Source organism: Morus notabilis, unplaced genomic scaffold (assembly GCF_000414095.1).
Source record: "Morus notabilis unplaced genomic scaffold, ASM41409v2 Scaffold570, whole genome shotgun sequence".
NCBI classification, from domain to species: domain Eukaryota; kingdom Viridiplantae; phylum Streptophyta; class Magnoliopsida; order Rosales; family Moraceae; genus Morus; species Morus notabilis.
Window position 1 is genome coordinate 27,666 of NW_010358717.1, and position 20,095 is coordinate 47,760.

Below are 20,095 nucleotides of genomic sequence, written 5' to 3' on the forward strand. Positions count from 1 at the left end.
ATATATATATATGAATGCATGCAGATATTAATGCTTGATGGGTGCGTTTTCTAGTTCCCTAATTTTGAGAGATAAAAACTTACTTATTAGTCATAGGCTATTTTCGTCCTACTTTCCGTAGCAAATAATGCTACTAATAATAATAGTAATAATAATTATATTCTTCCTGCTTTGGAATTGTTTAGATATATAATAAAGCTTGAAGAAATTATACGACTTGTGACGAAGAAACGCCTATTGGTTTTATATACATTGTATATTGTGTATCTATCTATTAATTTTAAGCATATACATAGAGCTTTAGTGGCCTAAAAGTACTATTTATTATCATCTGTAACTTATTATTTACATCTACTCTATCACAGATTTTTCTTTTAGTTAATAAATTAACCAAATTATACATCCTTTAGAATACCGGAAATGAGTTTCTGATTTGATTTGATTTGATTTATTATTATTTTTTTAATGAGCATAACGTGAGTGGTGTTATATACGGCCGGAAGATGAATTTTTGATAACTAGCAACTTTCGCAAACAACACACAACTACCACCTTGTTATCATCATGAAATATTTATGAGATCCCTCGTTTTCTTCTCCTTTCTACAGCACCAGCTGATACTGAAAAACCAGCAAACTTCAATTTATATGTTGGACCATATCGCTTGTCCTTTGTCATATATATGTATGTATATGTATCTGAAATGGTTAGTTGAAATTTGTGGTTTTGTTGGCTAGTTATCATTAATGAAACTTATTTGTTATATCAGTTCAAGCGTCAAGAAAATCTATAGGCCATAAACAGATTGGGACCTACGATTTTACGATTTGGTAATTCATCAACTCCACAAAATCATGTTTAAAAGGAGTGTCTATCTCAAATATATCTATATATGCATAATCCATCCAATAATAATTAAGTTTCGAAAGGGAGTGGAATTTTATGGATATATAGGAAAAAGACCATTATGTTTTGAAAGGGAGTGGAATTTTATGGATATATGGGAAAAAGACAGGCAAAAGAAGGAGCTCCTTAAAAGTTTTGAGGTTGCGTGAATCTCTACCAAATATTTTCTTACAGTTAATAAGTTGTAAGGCTAAGTACAATGTTAACGTCTTAGATGAAAAGACTTGCGAGCTCCTAAAAAAAAAAAAAAAAAAAAGACTTGCTAAGCAAAAACAAATCATGATGTTTGATAATATTTCTGAGCTATAATATGCTTGTAGTACTTGTGGACTCTATTGAATATTTAAACAAACTAGAGAAAATAGCTCTATTATATTAATTAGGTCCTGAATTCTACCCTCGAATTTTCAAGACAAAATAAAATGAAATATGAAGACAGAACTTTTTTGTTTCATAAAAAACAATGACCAAGAAGTAGTTATTTTGGAAAGTGTATTAAGTGCCCGTTTAGTTCGCTGATTCGAGTTTTTAATTTGAGTTGAGATATGACTTTATGTGAGCTTTTTACTGTAGCAAAAAAAGTTAAATATTACTATTTTTTAGAGCTTTTTATTATAACAAAACTCAAATTCTAAATACAATTTGATAAAATGAAAGGGATTTAAGACTTGTTCACAGATAAAAGTGATACAAGTGAATAAGGAGACGAATAAAAATTACATTAAATATGGGTTCGTTCCGGGCTTTCTTGTGTAGAACCCAGTTGGGGCACAACCTTCTATCGGCTTGGTTGAGATAGAAAGAGGCCTGTTGAATTCTAGCCCAAGGAAAACTATAGAGAAAAGTGCTGAATTATTTGACTAGAGTGTAGTTTTTATCCCTTATTCTTCATTAATACACTTTTGATTGATATAATTACTTAACTAATACGTGAATTTCCAAAAAACTTTATTTTCATCCCTACAACTTTTTTTTTTTTTTAATATACTTTCTACGAGGCATTTCGACGTGCTGGGCTAACACGTGAGAGATTATAAATGAGATATTGAATTTCCAAAAAAATTTATTTTCATCCCTACAACTTTTTTTTTTTTAATATACTTTCTATGAGGCATTTCGACGTGCTGGGCTAACACGTGAGAGATTATAAATGAGATAGCACAGTTAAGTTACTGCAAGAAGTGGTGGAATTTTCTCATTTCTGACCTTGTATAAAGTGTAAATTAGGATGAGTATTACTTTTGAAGTCTAATTTTTCACTAATACCATTTTTATGTGTGAATTAAGTTAAAGTTTTGCACAGAAATGATATATATCTATAATGCCAATTCTCCAAACATAATAATCCTCAAATTCACTCTTTTATATTAATAGATGGAGTTTGGGCCAAACCAGTCTACAAGGCAGACGACATGGCCCAACCCATTTGACAATGTCTATGATTCTGGGTATATTATTAATGTAAAATTAGGGGATAACAGCATATATATGGCCGATGATGGGGCGCAATTTACCAAAAAGCTATAAGGATTCGTGTCATGGTTCGAATCATAGTTCGTGGTTCGTTATAGTATTTTCTCTCACAAAAAACACACGTAAATTGAAAATAATTTTGAATCGTGATTTTGAATCCATCAACCAAACGTTCGCAAATGGCCGATAAAATAAATTTATAACCTGTCATGACAAAAACATCCTTACATCTAGCCTACCAAACCCTAGCAGCCACCCTTATCTCTGCGTTTTCTTCTTCTCTCTCTCTCTCTCACTCACTCTCCAAAAATGATTGAAGCTGGGTTGTCATAATACAAAACTCATCTAGAAAAAAAAACTTTTCAATTGTTCCATATTCTGGAATTAAAATAGAAGAACGAAAATCAGAAAATAGAAGAAAGAGAGAGAGAGAGAGAGAGAGAGAGAGAGAGAGATAGGGAGGTCGATAGAAGAGGTCTGCAAGAGATGGAGTGGATTGAGAGAGATTGAGAGAGACAGAGGAGAGAGTGGGCGGTAGGAAGAAGATGGGGACAAAATTGAAAAACTAAAAAAAAAAAAAAAAAGATTGAAAACGCCGGCGATCTACCTAAATTAGGGGACCTTTGTTTCCTATATTCGTCTCTAATTCTGAATCATGATTTATGGTTCTCTACAGTGTTTTCTCTCACAAAAAATACACGTAAAACGAGAATGATTCTGAATCATTATTCTGAATACATAAACCAAACGTCCTCTAAGAAAACTTAGGGCAGGTGAATTTGCGTGTAAGGAAGCGGGGATCTTTTCCCTTCTCCCTTTTGAGCTCAACTGGGCTATGTATAATTACAGTGACTTTAGAGTCACCCAGAAATCTAAAGCACAAATTGCGCCTTTTCCAATTTTCCGGTTCCCATGTTGGTCTCACCACGTTAGATATCCCTACCACGATGCTTAAACAAAGGACACAAATTTTGTGGTGAGTGAAAGAAGGGCCACTCAGCCCAATTTCCTTAAAATTAGTGAACCCACCCTTTAAATGTATTTTTTTTAAGATTTTTAATCTTTACTCTTAATTAATACTCTTTTACTAATATAATTTTTTGACTAAATGGTATTAATCAAGTGTAAAAAGAAAAAATTCAAGACTCGTGCATTTTGAGAAATATTTGTCTCATTTTCTCTTAATATATCTATAACTATATATATCGGTCATTATTGGTGATCATTAGCTTATCACTATATTGTTCGACCAATTATAATAGAGAAAAAGAGACAAATAAATTTTAAAATGAATGAGTTTTAGATTTTTATCCTTTACTTTTATTAATAACCTTAGTCAAAGAACAATATTAATAAAAAAAATAAAGAGACAAATCTTAGAAGAATGCATTCAAAAACACCAAATCTTAGACAAATAGAGTGGGCGGTAGGAAGAGTATATGTGGATGTGGGCAAAAATGGATATATTTGGGTACTCCAACATCTCTCAAATTGATTCCAATATTGTTGAGGTACACATTGGAACTAAGATTATCAATTCTGCATTTGGAGAACAACTGGCTTCAATATGATATGTCAAAGATTAGAGAATCAAATGCCAACTGATCCAAACACTAGTCCCATTCACCTAGTAGAATCTTACCCCACCCCACCAAAAAAAAAAAAAAAAAAAAAAAAAGGATAAAAGAAAGACATGACTAATTTACAAGCATAAGAATCCACCTTATCTTATCCTTTTTTTTTGGCATTCCCTACTTTTTTTCGTTCACACCAAATAGGCCAATAAAATGCTACATTGTGACACGATCACTTATTTTTCTATTTATAGCAAACTTCAGCATGCACTATAACAAAGGAAATTACACACCAGAAAGAAGAATAAACCAAACCCTAGCTAGCTACCAAAACTACTCATAACCAAAACATGGCTCAATTAAGCTCCATCTCAGCCAATACAGAGGCGCTGAGCCACGTCCTGGGCCTAGTGGAGGCCTTCAGGGCCTTCGACTCCGACAATGACGGTGCCATCACCGCCGAAGAGCTCGGCGGAATCATGGGATCGCTCGGCTACAACCCGACCGAGCAGGAAGTGAAAGCCATGATGTTGGAAGGAGACAAGAACAAGGACGGGCTGTTGAGCGTGGAGGAGTTTCTGGAGATGAACACCAAGAATCTCGATCTCGGAGGGCTCGGAAACTACCTCATGAACGCTTCTGAAGTTCTCAATAATAATAATAATAATAATATTAATGATGGGACTTTCGAGATGGTGAGTGGGGAAGAGTTGTTTCAGGTTTTGGGGAGTTTAGGGATAGAATTGAAGTTGGAAGATTGTCAAAACATCATTGCTTCCATGGATATGGATGGGGATGGATTTGTTAGCTTAGATGATTTCAATCTTATTGTTAGTTCTCTTCTTTAAGTAGATAAATATATACGTGTGTCTACGTTGAGATCCAAGCTATATAGCTATATATATATATATATATATATATTTGGGCTTTCATCAATAAAATATATGTGTGCAAGTGCTGTATATATGAACAGGTTTAATTGTTCATTATCAATTGGAAAAAAAAAAAGATAAAATACAGAATATTTAACAATATTAATAATCTTCTTGTATTAGTGCATACATGGTATACTTCCTATATCCACTGTAACTGATTGATCAAAATGGGACGGAACCTAGTGTTTTTTTTTTTCTTTCTTTTTTCCAACTAAAATGAACATATCCGTCGACTTTATGCATGGGTGTAGCTTAATATTTTTTTTTTTTTTTTTTTTTTGAAAAAAGGGATTTTCATTCAATAGTGAAGTCATAGAAAGAGACAGTTTACGCAAATGATCAAAGAATGACAAGTTCCACCAATAAATTTGAATGGCACTTAAGGAAAAAAATGTATCCCTTATACCGATAAAAGACACACCAATTATTACAAATGATTTTTCAAACAATATCTTTACAACTGATGAAAACTTCCGATAGATCGAGAGCTAGAAATTGACAGCTTTTCAGATCATTTAGCTTTGGAATTATGCAAATATGGTCAAGATATCAAACCCTGTTTTTCATCTGCATAAGATGGCAGCCGACTTTACTTTACACAAGTAGTGGAGAGGCCCCATAGGATTCTAAATTCTTTTATTCTTTGTTGGATTTAATGCCTTGGCCTTTTCTATTATTCGTGTTAATTTTTTCGTGTCAGTGTAGACGTAATTAGGTAGGTTTTCTGTAGGAAGTGTATCACTGGTGTAATACTTTATATTTCAGTTTATTAACTCCTTGGCAAGCGATCATATAATTCATAGCTTAGGCAAAGCATATATACCATGCAATGAAACCAAATACCAAAACCAATTCCTATTATTACAAAGGGGGGAAAAAAGAGCAAAACTTTATAAATCTTTCATTCAAATACTGAAGGATCTATATTAATTACCAGACTTCGGCTCCGCCACAAAAGAAAAAAAATAAAAAAAACGCTTCCGACCGCCATACTTTAAGAGAAAGCAAATAGCCAAATACATATATAAACCGGAGAGAGAGAATTCACACACATAAGTAACTTTATTGGTAATTTTTCTCTTGATTTTTTTTTTAACTTTCTGTGAGTGCTAAAGTGGCATTTACAACAGAGATGAGCCACTAACTATGTCCCTATGTGTTTCAATAATAACTTAAACTGTTGTTTAGAATTCAATCTTTAGTTCAGTATTCAAATTGGTGTTTGACAGAGGAAAATTTAAGAACAATTCAAACCATTAACAATGGTTCAAAGACAACTCAAACTGTTAATTTTAAAATTCACCCTCCCCCTAAATTCTAACAATTTTAATTGTTATCAATAGTCCAACAGTTTCATATTCTACTTTTTCTTTCTCTTTAATTTCAATATTAAAAATGTCATAATTTTTTTTATTTTAATTTCGATTGAGATGATTTTTTTAACGTGTTCATAATGAAGAGATGAACAAATTATCACCCATATTACATATTTTTTAATGTCATTTATAATGAGGTTTTATAAGATTTGTTACAAAACTCTAATGACAGTTTTTAACACTTTATCCAAACACAGTTCGGATTTTATTTCCAATTCAAATTACAATTTATTTGCATATTTAAACAACAGTTCGGATTACAGTTTGAATTACCACAATTCAGATTCTACAGTTTTAACAAAAAGGGTTTAAATATCAACAGTTTGAGTTGTTGAACCAAACAAGCCCTATGTTTTTCCCTTGTGAAAAAACTCGGGAAGAGGGCAGTTCATTGGTGTACCTCTTGAGCGTTATTAAAGGCGTTGTTCGAACATGGGGAGGAATCTCGTAAAAAGCTCTAACCCTTCGATGAGGAGCGCATTACTTTCGACACACTAACTATATTATCGATAAAGACACATTAGAGCGTATTAGACTAACAGAAGTAAATCTTTCACATTTAAAACCTTCAAAGAGAGATTCAATACTCAAATTTAAAATAGTCTATAGAGTCGAACACAATAATTAAACACACTCGGTGGTCCATGCCACTTATGTCTCGTTGTACTAACTAACAATATGATGGAAAATAATTAGAGAAATGTAAACTGAAACGCTAAATTGCGGAGCTTAATTATTATCAATAAGTCTCTATGTAAATTATGAATTTTTCGTTGAGTCAGAGACAACAAAAAGAATTAAGAGGTATATGATTTGCTCTTATAAACTTCTTTTTTTATCATAATAAAGTTCTATAGCAATTGAAAGTAGACATACCTCTTAAATTAAATTAAGAGTGAATTATGATAAATCTCACACGTTCTTGTTTATTCATAGAACATGGGGAGGAATCTCGTAAAAAGCTCTAACCCTTCGATGAGGAGAGCATTACTTTCGACACACTAATTATATTATCGATAAAGACACATTAGAGCGTATTAGACTAACAGAAGTAAATCTTTCACATTTAAAACCTTCAAAGAGAGATTCAATACTCAAATTTAAAATAGTCTATAGAGTCGAACACAATAATTAAACACACTCGGTGGTCCATGCCACTTATGTCTCGTTGTACTAACTAACAATATGATGGAAAATAATTAGAGAAATGTAAACTGAAACGCTAAATTGCGGAGCTTAATTATTATCAATAAGTCTCTATGTAAATTATGAATTTTTCGTTGAGTCAGAGACAACAAAAAGAATTAAGAGGCATATGATTTGCTCTTATAAACTTCTTTTTTTATCATAATAAAGTTCTATAGCGATTGAAAGTAGACATACCACTTAAATTAAGAGTGAATTATGATAAATCTCACACGTTCTTGTTTATTCATTCTTTTTTTTTCTTTTACGATTTTATTGCTCAATTAAGGAGCACAATTCTTAACATGGGGGCAAGAGTCAAGCTACATTGACCCTGGCGGCCGCCTGTAGTTTTGTCCTCTCAAAAATATCTTTTACTATATTTGTTACCATCTACCACCCGTGAATTTTCTAAATTGCAATACATGATGTAGAATTTCTTTTACCAATTTTCAGTTATATACCTCAAATTTTGTTTTTTTAAGTATGCATATTGCAAACTTAAGATAATGAATACACAAAAAGGAAAAAAAAAAATCAAATATACTTATATGTAAACTTATATTTTTCTTTGATTTTAAAAATAAATTTTATGCGGGAGAAAAAACTGTAATAAAAAAAATTGGATTTTAATTTTAATTTAAAATTTTGGTTTTACTCTGAAAAAAAAAAAAAAAATCTTGATCCGTCATGCATGATGCAAATGGGAATTTGGGAGTGTATGACCTCTCATTTCTGTGAGCGTTTTTTTTCATATAAAAATATGTGGTTTACACCCGCGAACTCACAATTGATTGACTAGGACGTCATCATTGACCAGACAATGAATATGTAGCCTAGTTTGTGAAACATTCTTTGTATAATCTGGCCTATTATTTGTCTTACCATTTAGCCTACTTCTCATCAGCTAGGCGCTGTTCTGACCTTCACAGGTAACCTTCATTCTTCTCTGCTTCTTGGTGCTGAGAATAAATTAAGAAATCTATCTGATTACGCATTCAATTTTCAGTTTTTTTTTTTTTAATTTTGATGGGCATGTTTGCGGATTACGATTATTCTTAATTGATTCAGTTCTTACTTATAATATTGCTGGAAACTCATAATATGTTTATGGGTCTTTTTTTCCCTTTCAATTCTCGCTTTTACTTCTGGATTTAGAATGTTTGAACTGATGCCCATTTTTGGGAAAAAAAAAAAGCTATAGTGGGATTGAGAAACTCGCGTGTGACCATAATTTGTAAAATCAGTGAGCTAGAGCTCCAAATAAATCTATAGAGATCAGACCCAGCTGAGTTTTTGTGTGTGTACATAGAGAGAGGGTTCTGTGGAGCATGTTAAAATCCACCAATTTTATTTTCTGATTAGGGCATTACTTTTATGTCAAAAAGTTCAAATTTGTCGAATTTTGGACCATTTTTTTTTTTACTGGGGTTTTTTATTACTATTGAAACCAGTACTTCTATTGTATAGTTTTTATGCTAATAATATCATTTCGCCATTTCATTTTTCTACCCATATGCAGATTTGTTCTGTTAAGCCATAAGTTCCATATACATCATGGCACAATATATATGTTCTAGTCTAACATCTTATTTGTTTTTTCTCTTTGGTGAATTCAACTCATGGCCATATATCAGAATTGTCAACAGAAAACAATCTTTATATTTCTTAAGGAGACAGAAACTACTCTTTCTTGGGCTTAGCTCTATTTATCGGTCTGAACAAGATACGACTTATTTGAAATTAATTGACTCAACAATTCATAAAAAAAATTCTTCTGTGGTAGTTTATATATTCTATAGTTTCTTACCGTGTCAATTTTCTCAAATTTTCAGTTCTTGGTCATTGAGATTCATGGGTAATACCGATTAATATTTAAGGATAGATATTACCTCTCCTTTTAACCTTTCAAAGAAATTGAAATGATTGAAGTTTTTCTATTTGGAATTGTCTTAGGTCTAATTCCTATTACTTTTGGCTGGATTATTCGTAACTTGCCCGTCATTTTTTTTTATTTAAAAAAAAAAATAAGAAACTATGGGAGAGCTTATTTTTTGCCTTGGAAGGTAGGTCTTAACCACTACAACATTACTCAGACAGAGAGAGGGATAGCTGTGTGGAGAAAATGGAGAGAGAAAGAGTCCATAAAACTACCCACATATTAGTCATTCCTCTTCCTATCCAAGGCCACATAAACCCAATGCTCCAATTCTCCAAGCGCCTTGCATCCAAAGGATTGAAAGTCACATTAGTCACCGCCTTTTCTAACAATGAGGCAACGCATAATCAAGCCGGTTTAATAAGGTTTGAGCCAATTTGCAACGGGCTTGAAGAGAGTGACAAAATAGAAAACATGGTTGAGTGGTTCCAAAACATTGCATCAAAGAGATTGCCTGAGCTCATTGTGAAGCAAGAAACCAATGGATTCCCCGTCAGTTGTCTAGTGTATGATTCAGCCATGCCATGGATCCTAGACTTGGCCAAACGGCATGGTCTATCTGGGGCCTCGTTTTTCACTCATTCTTGTGCCGTGGCATGTATTTACTACTACCTCCATCAAGACTTGCTGAGAGTTCCCTTGAAAGAGCCTCAAGTTTCTTTAGCCGGGTTGCCATCACTAAAGGCACATGACCTGCCCTCTTTTATTTATGATCCGGGGTCCTACCCATCATTTCTGAAATTAGTCATTAGTCGGTTTTCAAACTTGACTAAAGCCGACTGGATCTTCTTCAGCAGTTTTGACAATTTGGAAAAAGAGGTACTCCCCAAACTTTCCATCACATTTGCATACCGTTAAACTTGGTGCAATTGAGAATCTAGTATGAATGCAGCATATGTGTTTCAAAGAAACCAGGGACGCAACTGGTTTCTTTTCTACGCATATATTGTGCTTATAGGTACAGTTGTTCAACTTTTTGTCTCTACTAATCAGTTTTCTTGTTCAAATTACTCAGGTACACATTACAAAATAACTAATCTGTTTACTTTTTAGGGGGCAAAAATTTTTGTCTCAATTTTTTTCTCTTTTGAGAGGGTTTGTAACTGGTACCAATATGCTGCCAAAAAGCCGCTTGAATTTGCTTATGCATATTTTCAATTTTTTTCGAGTCATCAGCGAAGAGCATTTCTTTTTCCTACAATAAAAAATAAAAAAAGCAAGGAGCATATTTTCTCGTTTTAAAAATATTGAACTAAGTCGTTAACAAAGCGTAAGCCTTAAAGTTTTAAGATAAGCTTCATCTTTCTATATTTACTAGGGCAATTAAATCATCTTTTCAGTTTCTTTAAAATGCTACCTAGATTGAATCTCCAACAAAGCTGCAAAAAGATCTGGGGAGAAAAAAAAATTAAAAAGGAACTATGTTTTGAATTTGCAAAGAGTTGGAAGAGTGGCCCTTTGGACTTCCACTTGTTTGGGTGGAGCATTTAAGCTTGGCTCTCAAGAACCTATCTGGTAGCATGTAATATAATCTTTATCCTCTTTGCTATATCATAGGGGCAGTTTTATAACGTTTAGAAATATGAAATTGGCATGAAAACTCTCGTACAAATTAATTTGGTTTTTAACTACAGTGATCGATGTCGCATGAGTCTATAGTATAATTTCCCATTGTTAGAAAGATTCAGATTCAGAACTTTTGGACTGATTTGCTCACCTATAATTCCTAGAATTTTCCCAAAAAAAAAAAAAGACAAAAAGGGGGAAACGATTCAGGTTTTTGGCTTTTGTTGAACATGGTTCACTTTTTAGAAAACATTGCTTTGTCTATCTTGCTCATAGTGACCTGATATTGCATCAGTACTGAGCTCTCCCATTCTAGTGGGATAATTTCAGTCAAAATGTACTTTGAAGTTTCTATTGACCATCTTAAAACATATCTTGGCACGTGCCAAGCACGTGGCCTAGTGGAGAGGAGGCTGCTTGGATTGACTTTGGGTTTGTCAAACTTGCGGTTCATTGGTTTGTTATCTTGGATTAACACCTGAGGTCATGAGACCGGGGGTATTTGTGTAAGTTTATTAGTTTATCATATTACAGGCACTTAATCAGAAGGCATGAATCAAATCCAGTTACTTATGAGCGTAGAACAATTGTAACTCACTCACCCCTGCTTCCTCTTAGTGACAATCCCCTTTCTTCTATTTTAGCAGCAAGCCTTTGAAATAATATTATCTCATGAACTTTAGCAAGATACATGTGGAAATCTACTAGCTCTTTGTTTCCTCTAGCGCAAAGGAGGATGCTGGGAGAAAAGAAATGCTTTTCATTAACGAGGAGTTTTTATTTCCCCGAAAAGAGGAAAAAATTTGTTGCATATTGATAAAGCAGGTCTTTCTTTTTTTTTCCCTCATAATTTATGCATAAGTTATACGGTAATCGATGTCTTTGTTTAGTGATTACGCTTTTAGTGTGTTAATACAAGTTGAATTTCAATCAGGTGGTTAGCTGGATGAGAACTCTATGGCGAATCAAGACAATAGGCCCAACCATTCCTTCAATGTACTTGGACAAGAGGTTAGAGGAAGACAAGGATTATGGCTTCGGCCTCTTCAATCCCAATGCCGATGCTTGCATCAAGTGGCTTGACTCAAAGGAAGTAGATTCAGTTGTTTACTTATCTTTCGGAAGCATAGCCAACCTCGGAAACGAGCAGATGGAGGAACTAGCAGAGGGACTAAAGAGAAGCAACTGCAACTTCTTGTGGGTGGCAAGGGAATCGGAGGTGGGAAAGCTTCCTAGCAAGTTTGTAGAGGAGACATCTGAAAAGGGTCTTGTTGTGAATTGGTGTCCTCAGCTAGGAGTTTTATCTCACAGGTCCACCGGTTGCTTTGTGACTCATTGTGGGTGGAACTCAACTCTTGAAGCACTTAGTTTGGGAGTTCCAATGGTGGCGATGCCGCAATGGACGGACCAAACGACCAACGCCAAGTTTGTTGCCGATGTGTGGCGTGTAGGCCTAAGGGTAAGGGTTGATCCAAGTGGGATTGTCCCAAGAGAAGAAATAGAGCTTTGTATAAGGGAAGTCCTGCAAGGAGAGAGAGGGAAAGGTATTAAAGAGAATTCTATTAGGTGGAGAGAATTGGCTAAGGAGGCAGTGGATGAAGGAGGAAGCTCTAACAACAACATTGAGGAATTTGTAGCTGAACTTCTTTGCAAACCATATTGATTTAGGCCTCAACAACACTCGCTTTTGAATTACCAAACAGAACACAAATGGCCCTCGGTAAATTGTATTTAGTGTGAGTTGTATGTTTTACAATGGTGATCCGAATTGTTTTTGGCTTTAGTTAACCGAATAAATGCATTGTCTGATTATATCACAACGTTTATTACTCCTTGTTAAGAAGTGTATTAGTTCTCATTAGAGTAGTTAGGAATTACACGTGTAACCTCCTCATTAGCTGAGCTTAGTTTACTTGTATTAAGTTATGTATAAATAGATGGTTGTAACAGATTTCAAGATTAATGAGAATCAGTTTTACTTCTCAATCTTTGGATTAATTTTCTCTTTCCAGATTCTGTTGAAAAGCTTTCTTTACAAGCTTTTCTTATATGGTATCAGAGCCACACCAGTGACTGAATTTCTTCTTCTCGGCGATTGCCATGGATACTTCCGGATCAGCTTCTTCTTCTACTCGGTTTGCTCCAATTACTTTTGCTCATTCAATCTCGTCTAAATTGGATCATAATAACTTTCTGGTATGGCGGAGACAAGTTCTTGCCACCGTTCGTGGTCACCGTCTTCATGATTTTCTCTCTATGTCTGTGAGATCTCCTCCGAGGTTTCTTTCTCCGGAGGATGAGCTTCTTCGAGTGATTAATCCAGCGTTTCTGGAGTGGGAACAACAAGATCAGTTGTTTGTGTCATGGATGCTTGCTTCAATGTCCGATTCGATTCTTGCTCGTATGGTGAATTGCGAAACTGCAGCACAGGTTTGACATACAACTGAGGTATACTTTGCTTCCCAAATTCGAGCAAAAAAGTCTCAGTTTAAGACTCAATTACAAAATACTCGCAAAGATTCTTTAACTGCAAACGAGTATCTTCTTCGTGTTAGGCATTTTGTTGACATGCTTGCCCTAATTGGCCATGAGATTTCTATTAAAGATCATATAGATGCAATTTTTAATGGTTTGCCTTATGAGTATGATATCTTGGAAATCAGTGTAAATTCAATCTTCGCTGATTATTCTGTCAAGGAGATAGAATCCCTAATTTTAGCCCAGGAAGCACGAATTGAGAAAGCTATTAAGTTGAGTGATGGGACTAGTAATTCTAGCTCTTCCAGTCTCTCTTCTGCCAATCTGGTAATGATTGGTGGTAAACCTGGTTCGAATCATCGATTTGGTGGTTTTAATCCTGATCCCGGCTATTTTCCTCAAGGAGGTTATGGTGCTCCTAGTGCTATAATTCCACTGGTCATTATGGTCATTCATTTGGCCGTAATTTTGGTCCTTCAAACAATAGAGGTAGGGGACGTTTTGGCTTTGGTCGAGGCCAATCTTGGAACAACAACAAAATCCAACCTCAGGGTAATAAAGTTTGTCAATTCATGCAAACTCCATTAGAAGCCCACTGGAAAGCAGTAAAATGAATCTTAAGATATCTAGCTGGGACGATTGACTATGGTCTTCATTTGAGGGAGTGTCCTGTAGAAAATCTGAGTCTGGTTGGTTTCTGTGATGCTGACTGGGCATCAGACACTGATGACAGACGTTCAACCTCAGGGTTTTGCGTCTTCCTTGGCTCAAATCTAGTGTCCTGGCAGTCGAAGAAACAGCATACGGTATCGCGGTCATCCACAGAGGCTGAATACCGGAGCCTAGCAAGTGTGGTAGCAGAAATGACCTGGTTGCAATCTCTCTTGTCTGAACTCAGTTTTCAGAAGACAACAACAAAGACACCAGTGATCTGGTGTGACAATCTTAGCACGGTTCATCTAACAGCAAACCCAGTTTTACATGCTCGGACGAAGCATATAGAACTCGACCTGTACTTTGTTCGTGAAAAGGTCATGAGAAAATAGATAGAAGTTCAACATGTTCCATCAATTGATCAATTGGCGGATGTCTTCACAAAGGCTGTTTCTAGCTCGTCTTTTGGTCTCATACGCAGCAAACTTAAAGTAGAAGATTTAGCTACTTTAAGTTTGAGGGGGACTGTTAAGAAGTGTATTAGTTCTCATTAGAGTAGTTAGGAATTACACGTGTAACCTCCTCATTAGCTGAGCTTAGTTTACTTGTATTAAGTTATGTATAAATAGATGGTTGTAACAGATTTCAAGATTAATGAGAATCAGTTTTACTTCTCAATCTTTGGATTAATTTTCTCTTTCCAGATTTTGTTGAAAAGCTTTCTTTACAAGCTTTTCTTATACTCCTCACCAAGAGATATGTATACATGTTTGTTTGTTTGTGTTTTTTTTTTGTTTTTTGTTTTGTTTTGAGGGATGGTTAGAATTGCAAGCCAGTATATGAAATTTTTCAACTTAGAATGGGAATTCGAACTCTATATTTTAACCACAGAAATAGATGTGAATTCACTGTTAAAATAAATCAGAAACCACACATGAAGGAAAAAAAAAAGTTTGCAACACTTGTTTCATCACTTTTTATGTCATTATTTACGTTCACTGTTTGATACATGAATTTCATAGTGAATTAAGAATAATAGATAAGGAAAAGTATATGATGAAATTGAGAGGGATGGAGTCCTCTATAGTCAAATTTATTCTTTAGTGCTCAAAATTCTCTCTCTTGAGTGGGGAAAGAGGATGAGAGCAAATTGTATGTATGATTTGACTTGGGGACCACAACCTAATAAGGTGACTTTATATACTAAGTCAAATTAGAATCCAGTAATTTAATTAGTATTAGATCTCGGCCCTATTAAATTAGGTTGCCCATAATATAATTGTCACTTAAATATGTAAGCTCATAATAGGATATTAAATAAAACCCAAAATGTGTTTTATACCAAAATTTTATTTGTCATGCATTTACCTGCCCCTTATGACGGAGAAAGTGTTATTATTATTTTTTGGGAGAAACTTGGCAGACAAGATCAACAACTTGATTTCCTTTGGATAGTAATCGTGGATCTTAATTTTCTTTATATAAAAATGTGATAGTAAATTTTCTTTATATATATATATATATGAAAAAAGACTTTATGTCCAAAACTTCAAAATATATATACAGAGATAAATAAATGGTAATTATCTGAATAACAAATTAAAATAAAATAGTAGGTGTAAAAAGAAAAATAAAATTTCCTAAAAAAATAAATTCTTGGAATAATGAACTGATGAGTTTAATAGTTAAAGATAATCTTAAAATAATGGAGGTGTATAAAAAGTAAATTGAATCCTTTTAGAATTATGTGAGTCAATAAATCTCACCCTAACTTTTATTACTTTTCCACCAAGAGGTATATGCGCGCGGATGTTTGTTGTTGTTCCAGTTGGAATTGCAATTTAGGTCTCGTTTACTTCGTGAATTCGAGTTTTCAATTCAAGTTAAGATGTGATATTTTGTAAGAACTTTTCTGTAGCAGAAAAATGTAGATGTGATATTTTCTGAGAGCTTTTTACTGTAGAAATCTAGAACTAAAAACTCGAATCTGTTAAATGAACGAAGCCCTAATATATGAATCTTTTGAACTTGGAATGGGAAATATCAATAATAGGAAACAACCACCTCAAATACATGAACCTTGTGTCTTTAGTAGTAAAGAAAAACTTAAAAAAGTAAAAGAAAATGGAACAATTTGGTATTCCAAGAAATGCATAGTGTCCTGGCAGTCGAAGAAACAGCATACGGTATCGCGGTCATCCACAGAGGCTGAATACCGGAGCCTAGCAAGTGTGGTAGCAGAAATGACCTGGTTGCAATCTCTCTTGTCTGAACTCAGTTTTCAGAAGACAACAACAAAGACACCAGTGATCTGGTGTGACAATCTTAGCACGGTTCATCTAACAGCAAACCCAGTTTTACATGCTCGGACGAAGCATATAGAACTCGACCTGTACTTTGTTCGTGAAAAGGTCATGAGAAAATAGATAGAAGTTCAACATGTTCCATCAATTGATCAATTGGCGGATGTCTTCACAAAGGCTGTTTCTAGCTCGTCTTTTGGTCTCATACGCAGCAAACTTAAAGTAGAAGATTTAGCTACTTTAAGTTTGAGGGGGACTGTTAAGAAGTGTATTAGTTCTCATTAGAGTAGTTAGGAATTACACGTGTAACCTCCTCATTAGCTGAGCTTAGTTTACTTGTATTAAGTTATGTATAAATAGATGGTTGTAACAGATTTCAAGATTAATGAGAATCAGTTTTACTTCTCAATCTTTGGATTAATTTTCTCTTTCCAGATTTTGTTGAAAAGCTTTCTTTACAAGCTTTTCTTATACTCCTCACCAAGAGATATGTATACATGTTTGTTTGTTTGTGTTTTTTTTTTGTTTTTTTTTTTGTTTTGAGGGATGGTTAGAATTGCAAGCCAGTATATGAAATTTTTCAACTTAGAATGGGAATTCGAACTCTATATTTTAACCACAGAAATAGATGTGAATTCACTGTTAAAATAAATCAGAAACCACACATGAAGGAAAAAAAAAAGTTTGCAACACTTGTTTCATCACTTTTTATGTCATTATTTACGTTCACTGTTTGATACATGAATTTCATAGTGAATTAAGAATAATAGATAAGGAAAAGTATATGATGAAATTGAGAGGGATGGAGTCCTCTATAGTCAAATTTATTCTTTAGTGCTCAAAATTCTCTCTCTTGAGTGGGGAAAGAGGATGAGAGCAAATTGTATGTATGATTTGACTTGGGGACCACAACCTAATAAGGTGACTTTATATACTAAGTCAAATTAGAATCCAGTAATTTAATTAGTATTAGATCTCGGCCCTATTAAATTAGGTTGCCCATAATATAATTGTCACTTAAATATGTAAGCTCATAATAGGATATTAAATAAAACCCAAAATGTGTTTTATACCAAAATTTTATTTGTCATGCATTTACCTGCCCCTTATGACGGAGAAAGTGTTATTATTATTTTTTGGGAGAAACTTGGCAGACAAGATCAACAACTTGATTTCCTTTGGATAGTAATCGTGGATCTTAATTTTCTTTATATAAAAATGTGATAGTAAATTTTCTTTATATATATATATATATGAAAAAAGACTTTATGTCCAAAACTTCAAAATATATATACAGAGATAAATAAATGGTAATTATCTGAATAACAAATTAAAATAAAATAGTAGGTGTAAAAAGAAAAATAAAATTTCCTAAAAAAATAAATTCTTGGAATAATGAACTGATGAGTTTAATAGTTAAAGATAATCTTAAAATAATGGAGGTGTATAAAAAGTAAATTGAATCCTTTTAGAATTATGTGAGTCAATAAATCTCACCCTAACTTTTATTACTTTTCCACCAAGAGGTATATGCGCGCGGATGTTTGTTGTTGTTCCAGTTGGAATTGCAATTTAGGTCTCGTTTACTTCGTGAATTCGAGTTTTCAATTCAAGTTAAGATGTGATATTTTGTAAGAACTTTTCTGTAGCAGAAAAATGTAGATGTGATATTTTCTGAGAGCTTTTTACTGTAGAAATCTAGAACTAAAAACTCGAATCTGTTAAATGAACGAAGCCCTAATATATGAATCTTTTGAACTTGGAATGGGAAATATCAATAATAGGAAACAACCACCTCAAATACATGAACCTTGTGTCTTTAGTAGTAAAGAAAAACTTAAAAAAGTAAAAGAAAATGGAACAATTTGGTATTCCAAGAAATGCAATTCCTGTGACAAACTCATATACAATACCAAATGTGTGGGTTAAGTTATTAGTATAGATTACTAAGACGTTATCGGATTTTCGTTGAGACAATTCAGCCCCCGTGTCAAATGTGTGGGTTGAGTTATAGGCTTACTCTCACAAATAATAAGTCCCCTCTCTCCTTTCATTCAAATAATTATATTGTTTTTGGGTTTTTCACAAAGTGATCAAATGATGGCATTGTTAAAGATAAACAAATGCATGGTTATTGTGGGAATGTCGTTGCTTGCCATACATCCTTCTTTCATTATTACTACTTCCAGCTCAAAGGACTCGTCCAATAAAATAGAATAAGCTTGACAAATACTCTTTAAAAGTTCACAGGTCATGATTTTTACTATTTACTCTTGATTCATAACCTTTTTAGTTAAATAATTACACTAACAAAATGGTATTTATCAAGAATAAAGGGTATTTATCTCTCTCTCTACAGATAACTCCTCAAAAGCACAAAGGGAACGACTGTCGAGCAGATATTGCCTCCATCTCTAACGGCAATAGCCCTCTGACAGCACCGAACTTTTCCGATGGCGGTCCATGATCTCCCCAACAAAAGGAGAAAGAGAAAGGAGAGAGAAGAGAGAGAGAGAGAGAGAGAGGACGATAAGGGTAAAATTGGAAAATAAAAACTTTAAGGGTGCATTTGGAATTAATTTTTGTTTGTTTTTAAAAACATTTTTGCACATTTTTGGAATCATGAAAACGAAAACGATCTGCAAATCGTGTTTGTTTAGCAAATATTTGAAAACGAAAATGAAAATAAAAAACAATGAGAATAGTTTTTGTGAAGAAATTAAAAAACGGTTGAAAGTTATTTTTTTCCTATTTTTATTTTCTAATACTTATTAATAATGTTATAATATATTAATTAATAATTATAATCAAATATGATTTCACTTTTTTATTATACTCAAATATCTTAAAAATTTAACTAAACATAATTTTAAAATCGGTCTCAAAATAATTTTAATACTAATCTTATTTTTATTTTTATATCAAAAATAAAATTATTTTAAAAAGTTACCAAACATGCCCTAAAATTCAAATGGACCATTAATTTTTAATGATGGATAGATCTAAAAATAACTGACCTATTTACCACCATTTCAAGTACAAAAGATAGTGGACTTACAAGGGGGCCCAATAGGAAATTCTAGGGCTCTGCCAGAAAGCCCATTTAGGAGTTGAACAGAAACTGCTTACACAAGGAAACCTGGACAAACAAGCATGAAAATTGCTCATAGCTCTGACACTGGTAAAAGGCAGAGAGCACAACAATCAATCCCCAGAATCAGATTTTGATCGTCACGATGTTGGGCTTACGAGCTTCGGCTACAACAATCATCTCCAATGTTCGCCTTCAAATTCATCAATCTTTATCGGTGAGTTTTCAATAACAAAAAAAACCCCATTTTTGAAAAAAATCAGTTTTCTGAAAAATCTCAATAAAAATGAAAAGCGTATGTATTTTTCAATTTTCGTACATTTTCTAGGCATCCAAACAGGGGTTTTCGATTTTCATACTCGTCTGAATTTCATTTTTACTCCATGAGTTGCAGATTCGATGCCAGCGAACGCAAGGCATGTTCGTGAAAGCGGGAATGGAGATTCCGGACGATAAGCGCCTCGAGTGCGCGCTTCAGTACATCCATGGAATCGGGAGAGCTCGAGCTCGCCAGATTCTCTCCGATCTCAGCCTGGTAAACAAGCACGTCAAGGACTTGACCAAAAGAGAGGTCTACGTTCTCGGCGAAGAGCTCTCCAAGTACGCCATCGGAAG

General features: G+C 33.9%; 3 protein-coding genes across 5 annotated transcripts in view; all 3 read left to right on the plus strand.

Annotated features, from left to right (window-relative positions):
• The first annotated feature begins 4,249 nt into the window (after positions 1–4,249).
• LOC21403046 (probable calcium-binding protein CML29) lies at positions 4,250–4,866 on the plus strand. The gene has a single exon (XM_010093034.2). It carries the CDS (start codon positions 4,304–4,306, stop codon positions 4,799–4,801), a length of 498 nt encoding a protein of 165 aa, XP_010091336.1. The 5' UTR covers positions 4,250–4,303; the 3' UTR covers positions 4,802–4,866.
• A 3,343-nt stretch (positions 4,867–8,209) lies between these two features.
• Positions 8,210–12,867, plus strand: LOC21403047 (UDP-glycosyltransferase 74E2). Of its 2 annotated transcripts, none has more exons than XM_024162344.1 (3): positions 8,210–8,381; positions 9,516–10,207; positions 11,889–12,867. In XM_024162344.1, exons 2-3 carry the CDS (start codon positions 9,575–9,577, stop codon positions 12,615–12,617), a joined length of 1,362 nt encoding a protein of 453 aa, XP_024018112.1. In that variant the 5' UTR covers positions 8,210–8,381; positions 9,516–9,574; the 3' UTR covers positions 12,618–12,867. The 2 variants fall into 2 exon arrangements, with proteins under 2 accessions (XP_024018112.1, XP_010091337.1); XM_010093035.2 differs by having other exon boundaries at positions 9,520–10,207.
• A 6,673-nt stretch (positions 12,868–19,540) lies between these two features.
• LOC21403048 (small ribosomal subunit protein S13, mitochondrial) overlaps positions 19,541–20,095 on the plus strand; it is a 1,363-nt gene continuing 808 nt past the window's right edge. Inside the window, exons 1-2 of one of the 2 annotated variants that reach the window (XM_024162359.1) lie at positions 19,541–19,697; positions 19,875–20,091. In XM_024162359.1, the coding sequence (XP_024018127.1) occupies positions 19,626–19,697; positions 19,875–20,091 (289 nt within the window). In that variant the 5' untranslated portion in view covers positions 19,541–19,625. The remainder of the gene's footprint in view (positions 19,698–19,874; positions 20,092–20,095) is intronic. The other variant, XM_024162360.1, reaches the window with a different exon arrangement.

Bases quoted from the DNA above. Each gene is read 5' to 3' on its own strand.
- LOC21403046 (XM_010093034.2), top strand. From the start codon at position 4,304: ATGGCTCAATTAAGCTCCATCTCAGCCAATACAGAGGCGCTGAGCCAC.
- LOC21403047 (XM_024162344.1), top strand. From the start codon at position 9,575: ATGGAGAGAGAAAGAGTCCATAAAACTACCCACATATTAGTCATTCCT. The intron at 10,208-11,888 runs GTACTCCCCAAA...AATTTCAATCAG, and splicing joins TTGACAATTTGGAAAAAGAG to GTGGTTAGCTGGATGAGAAC.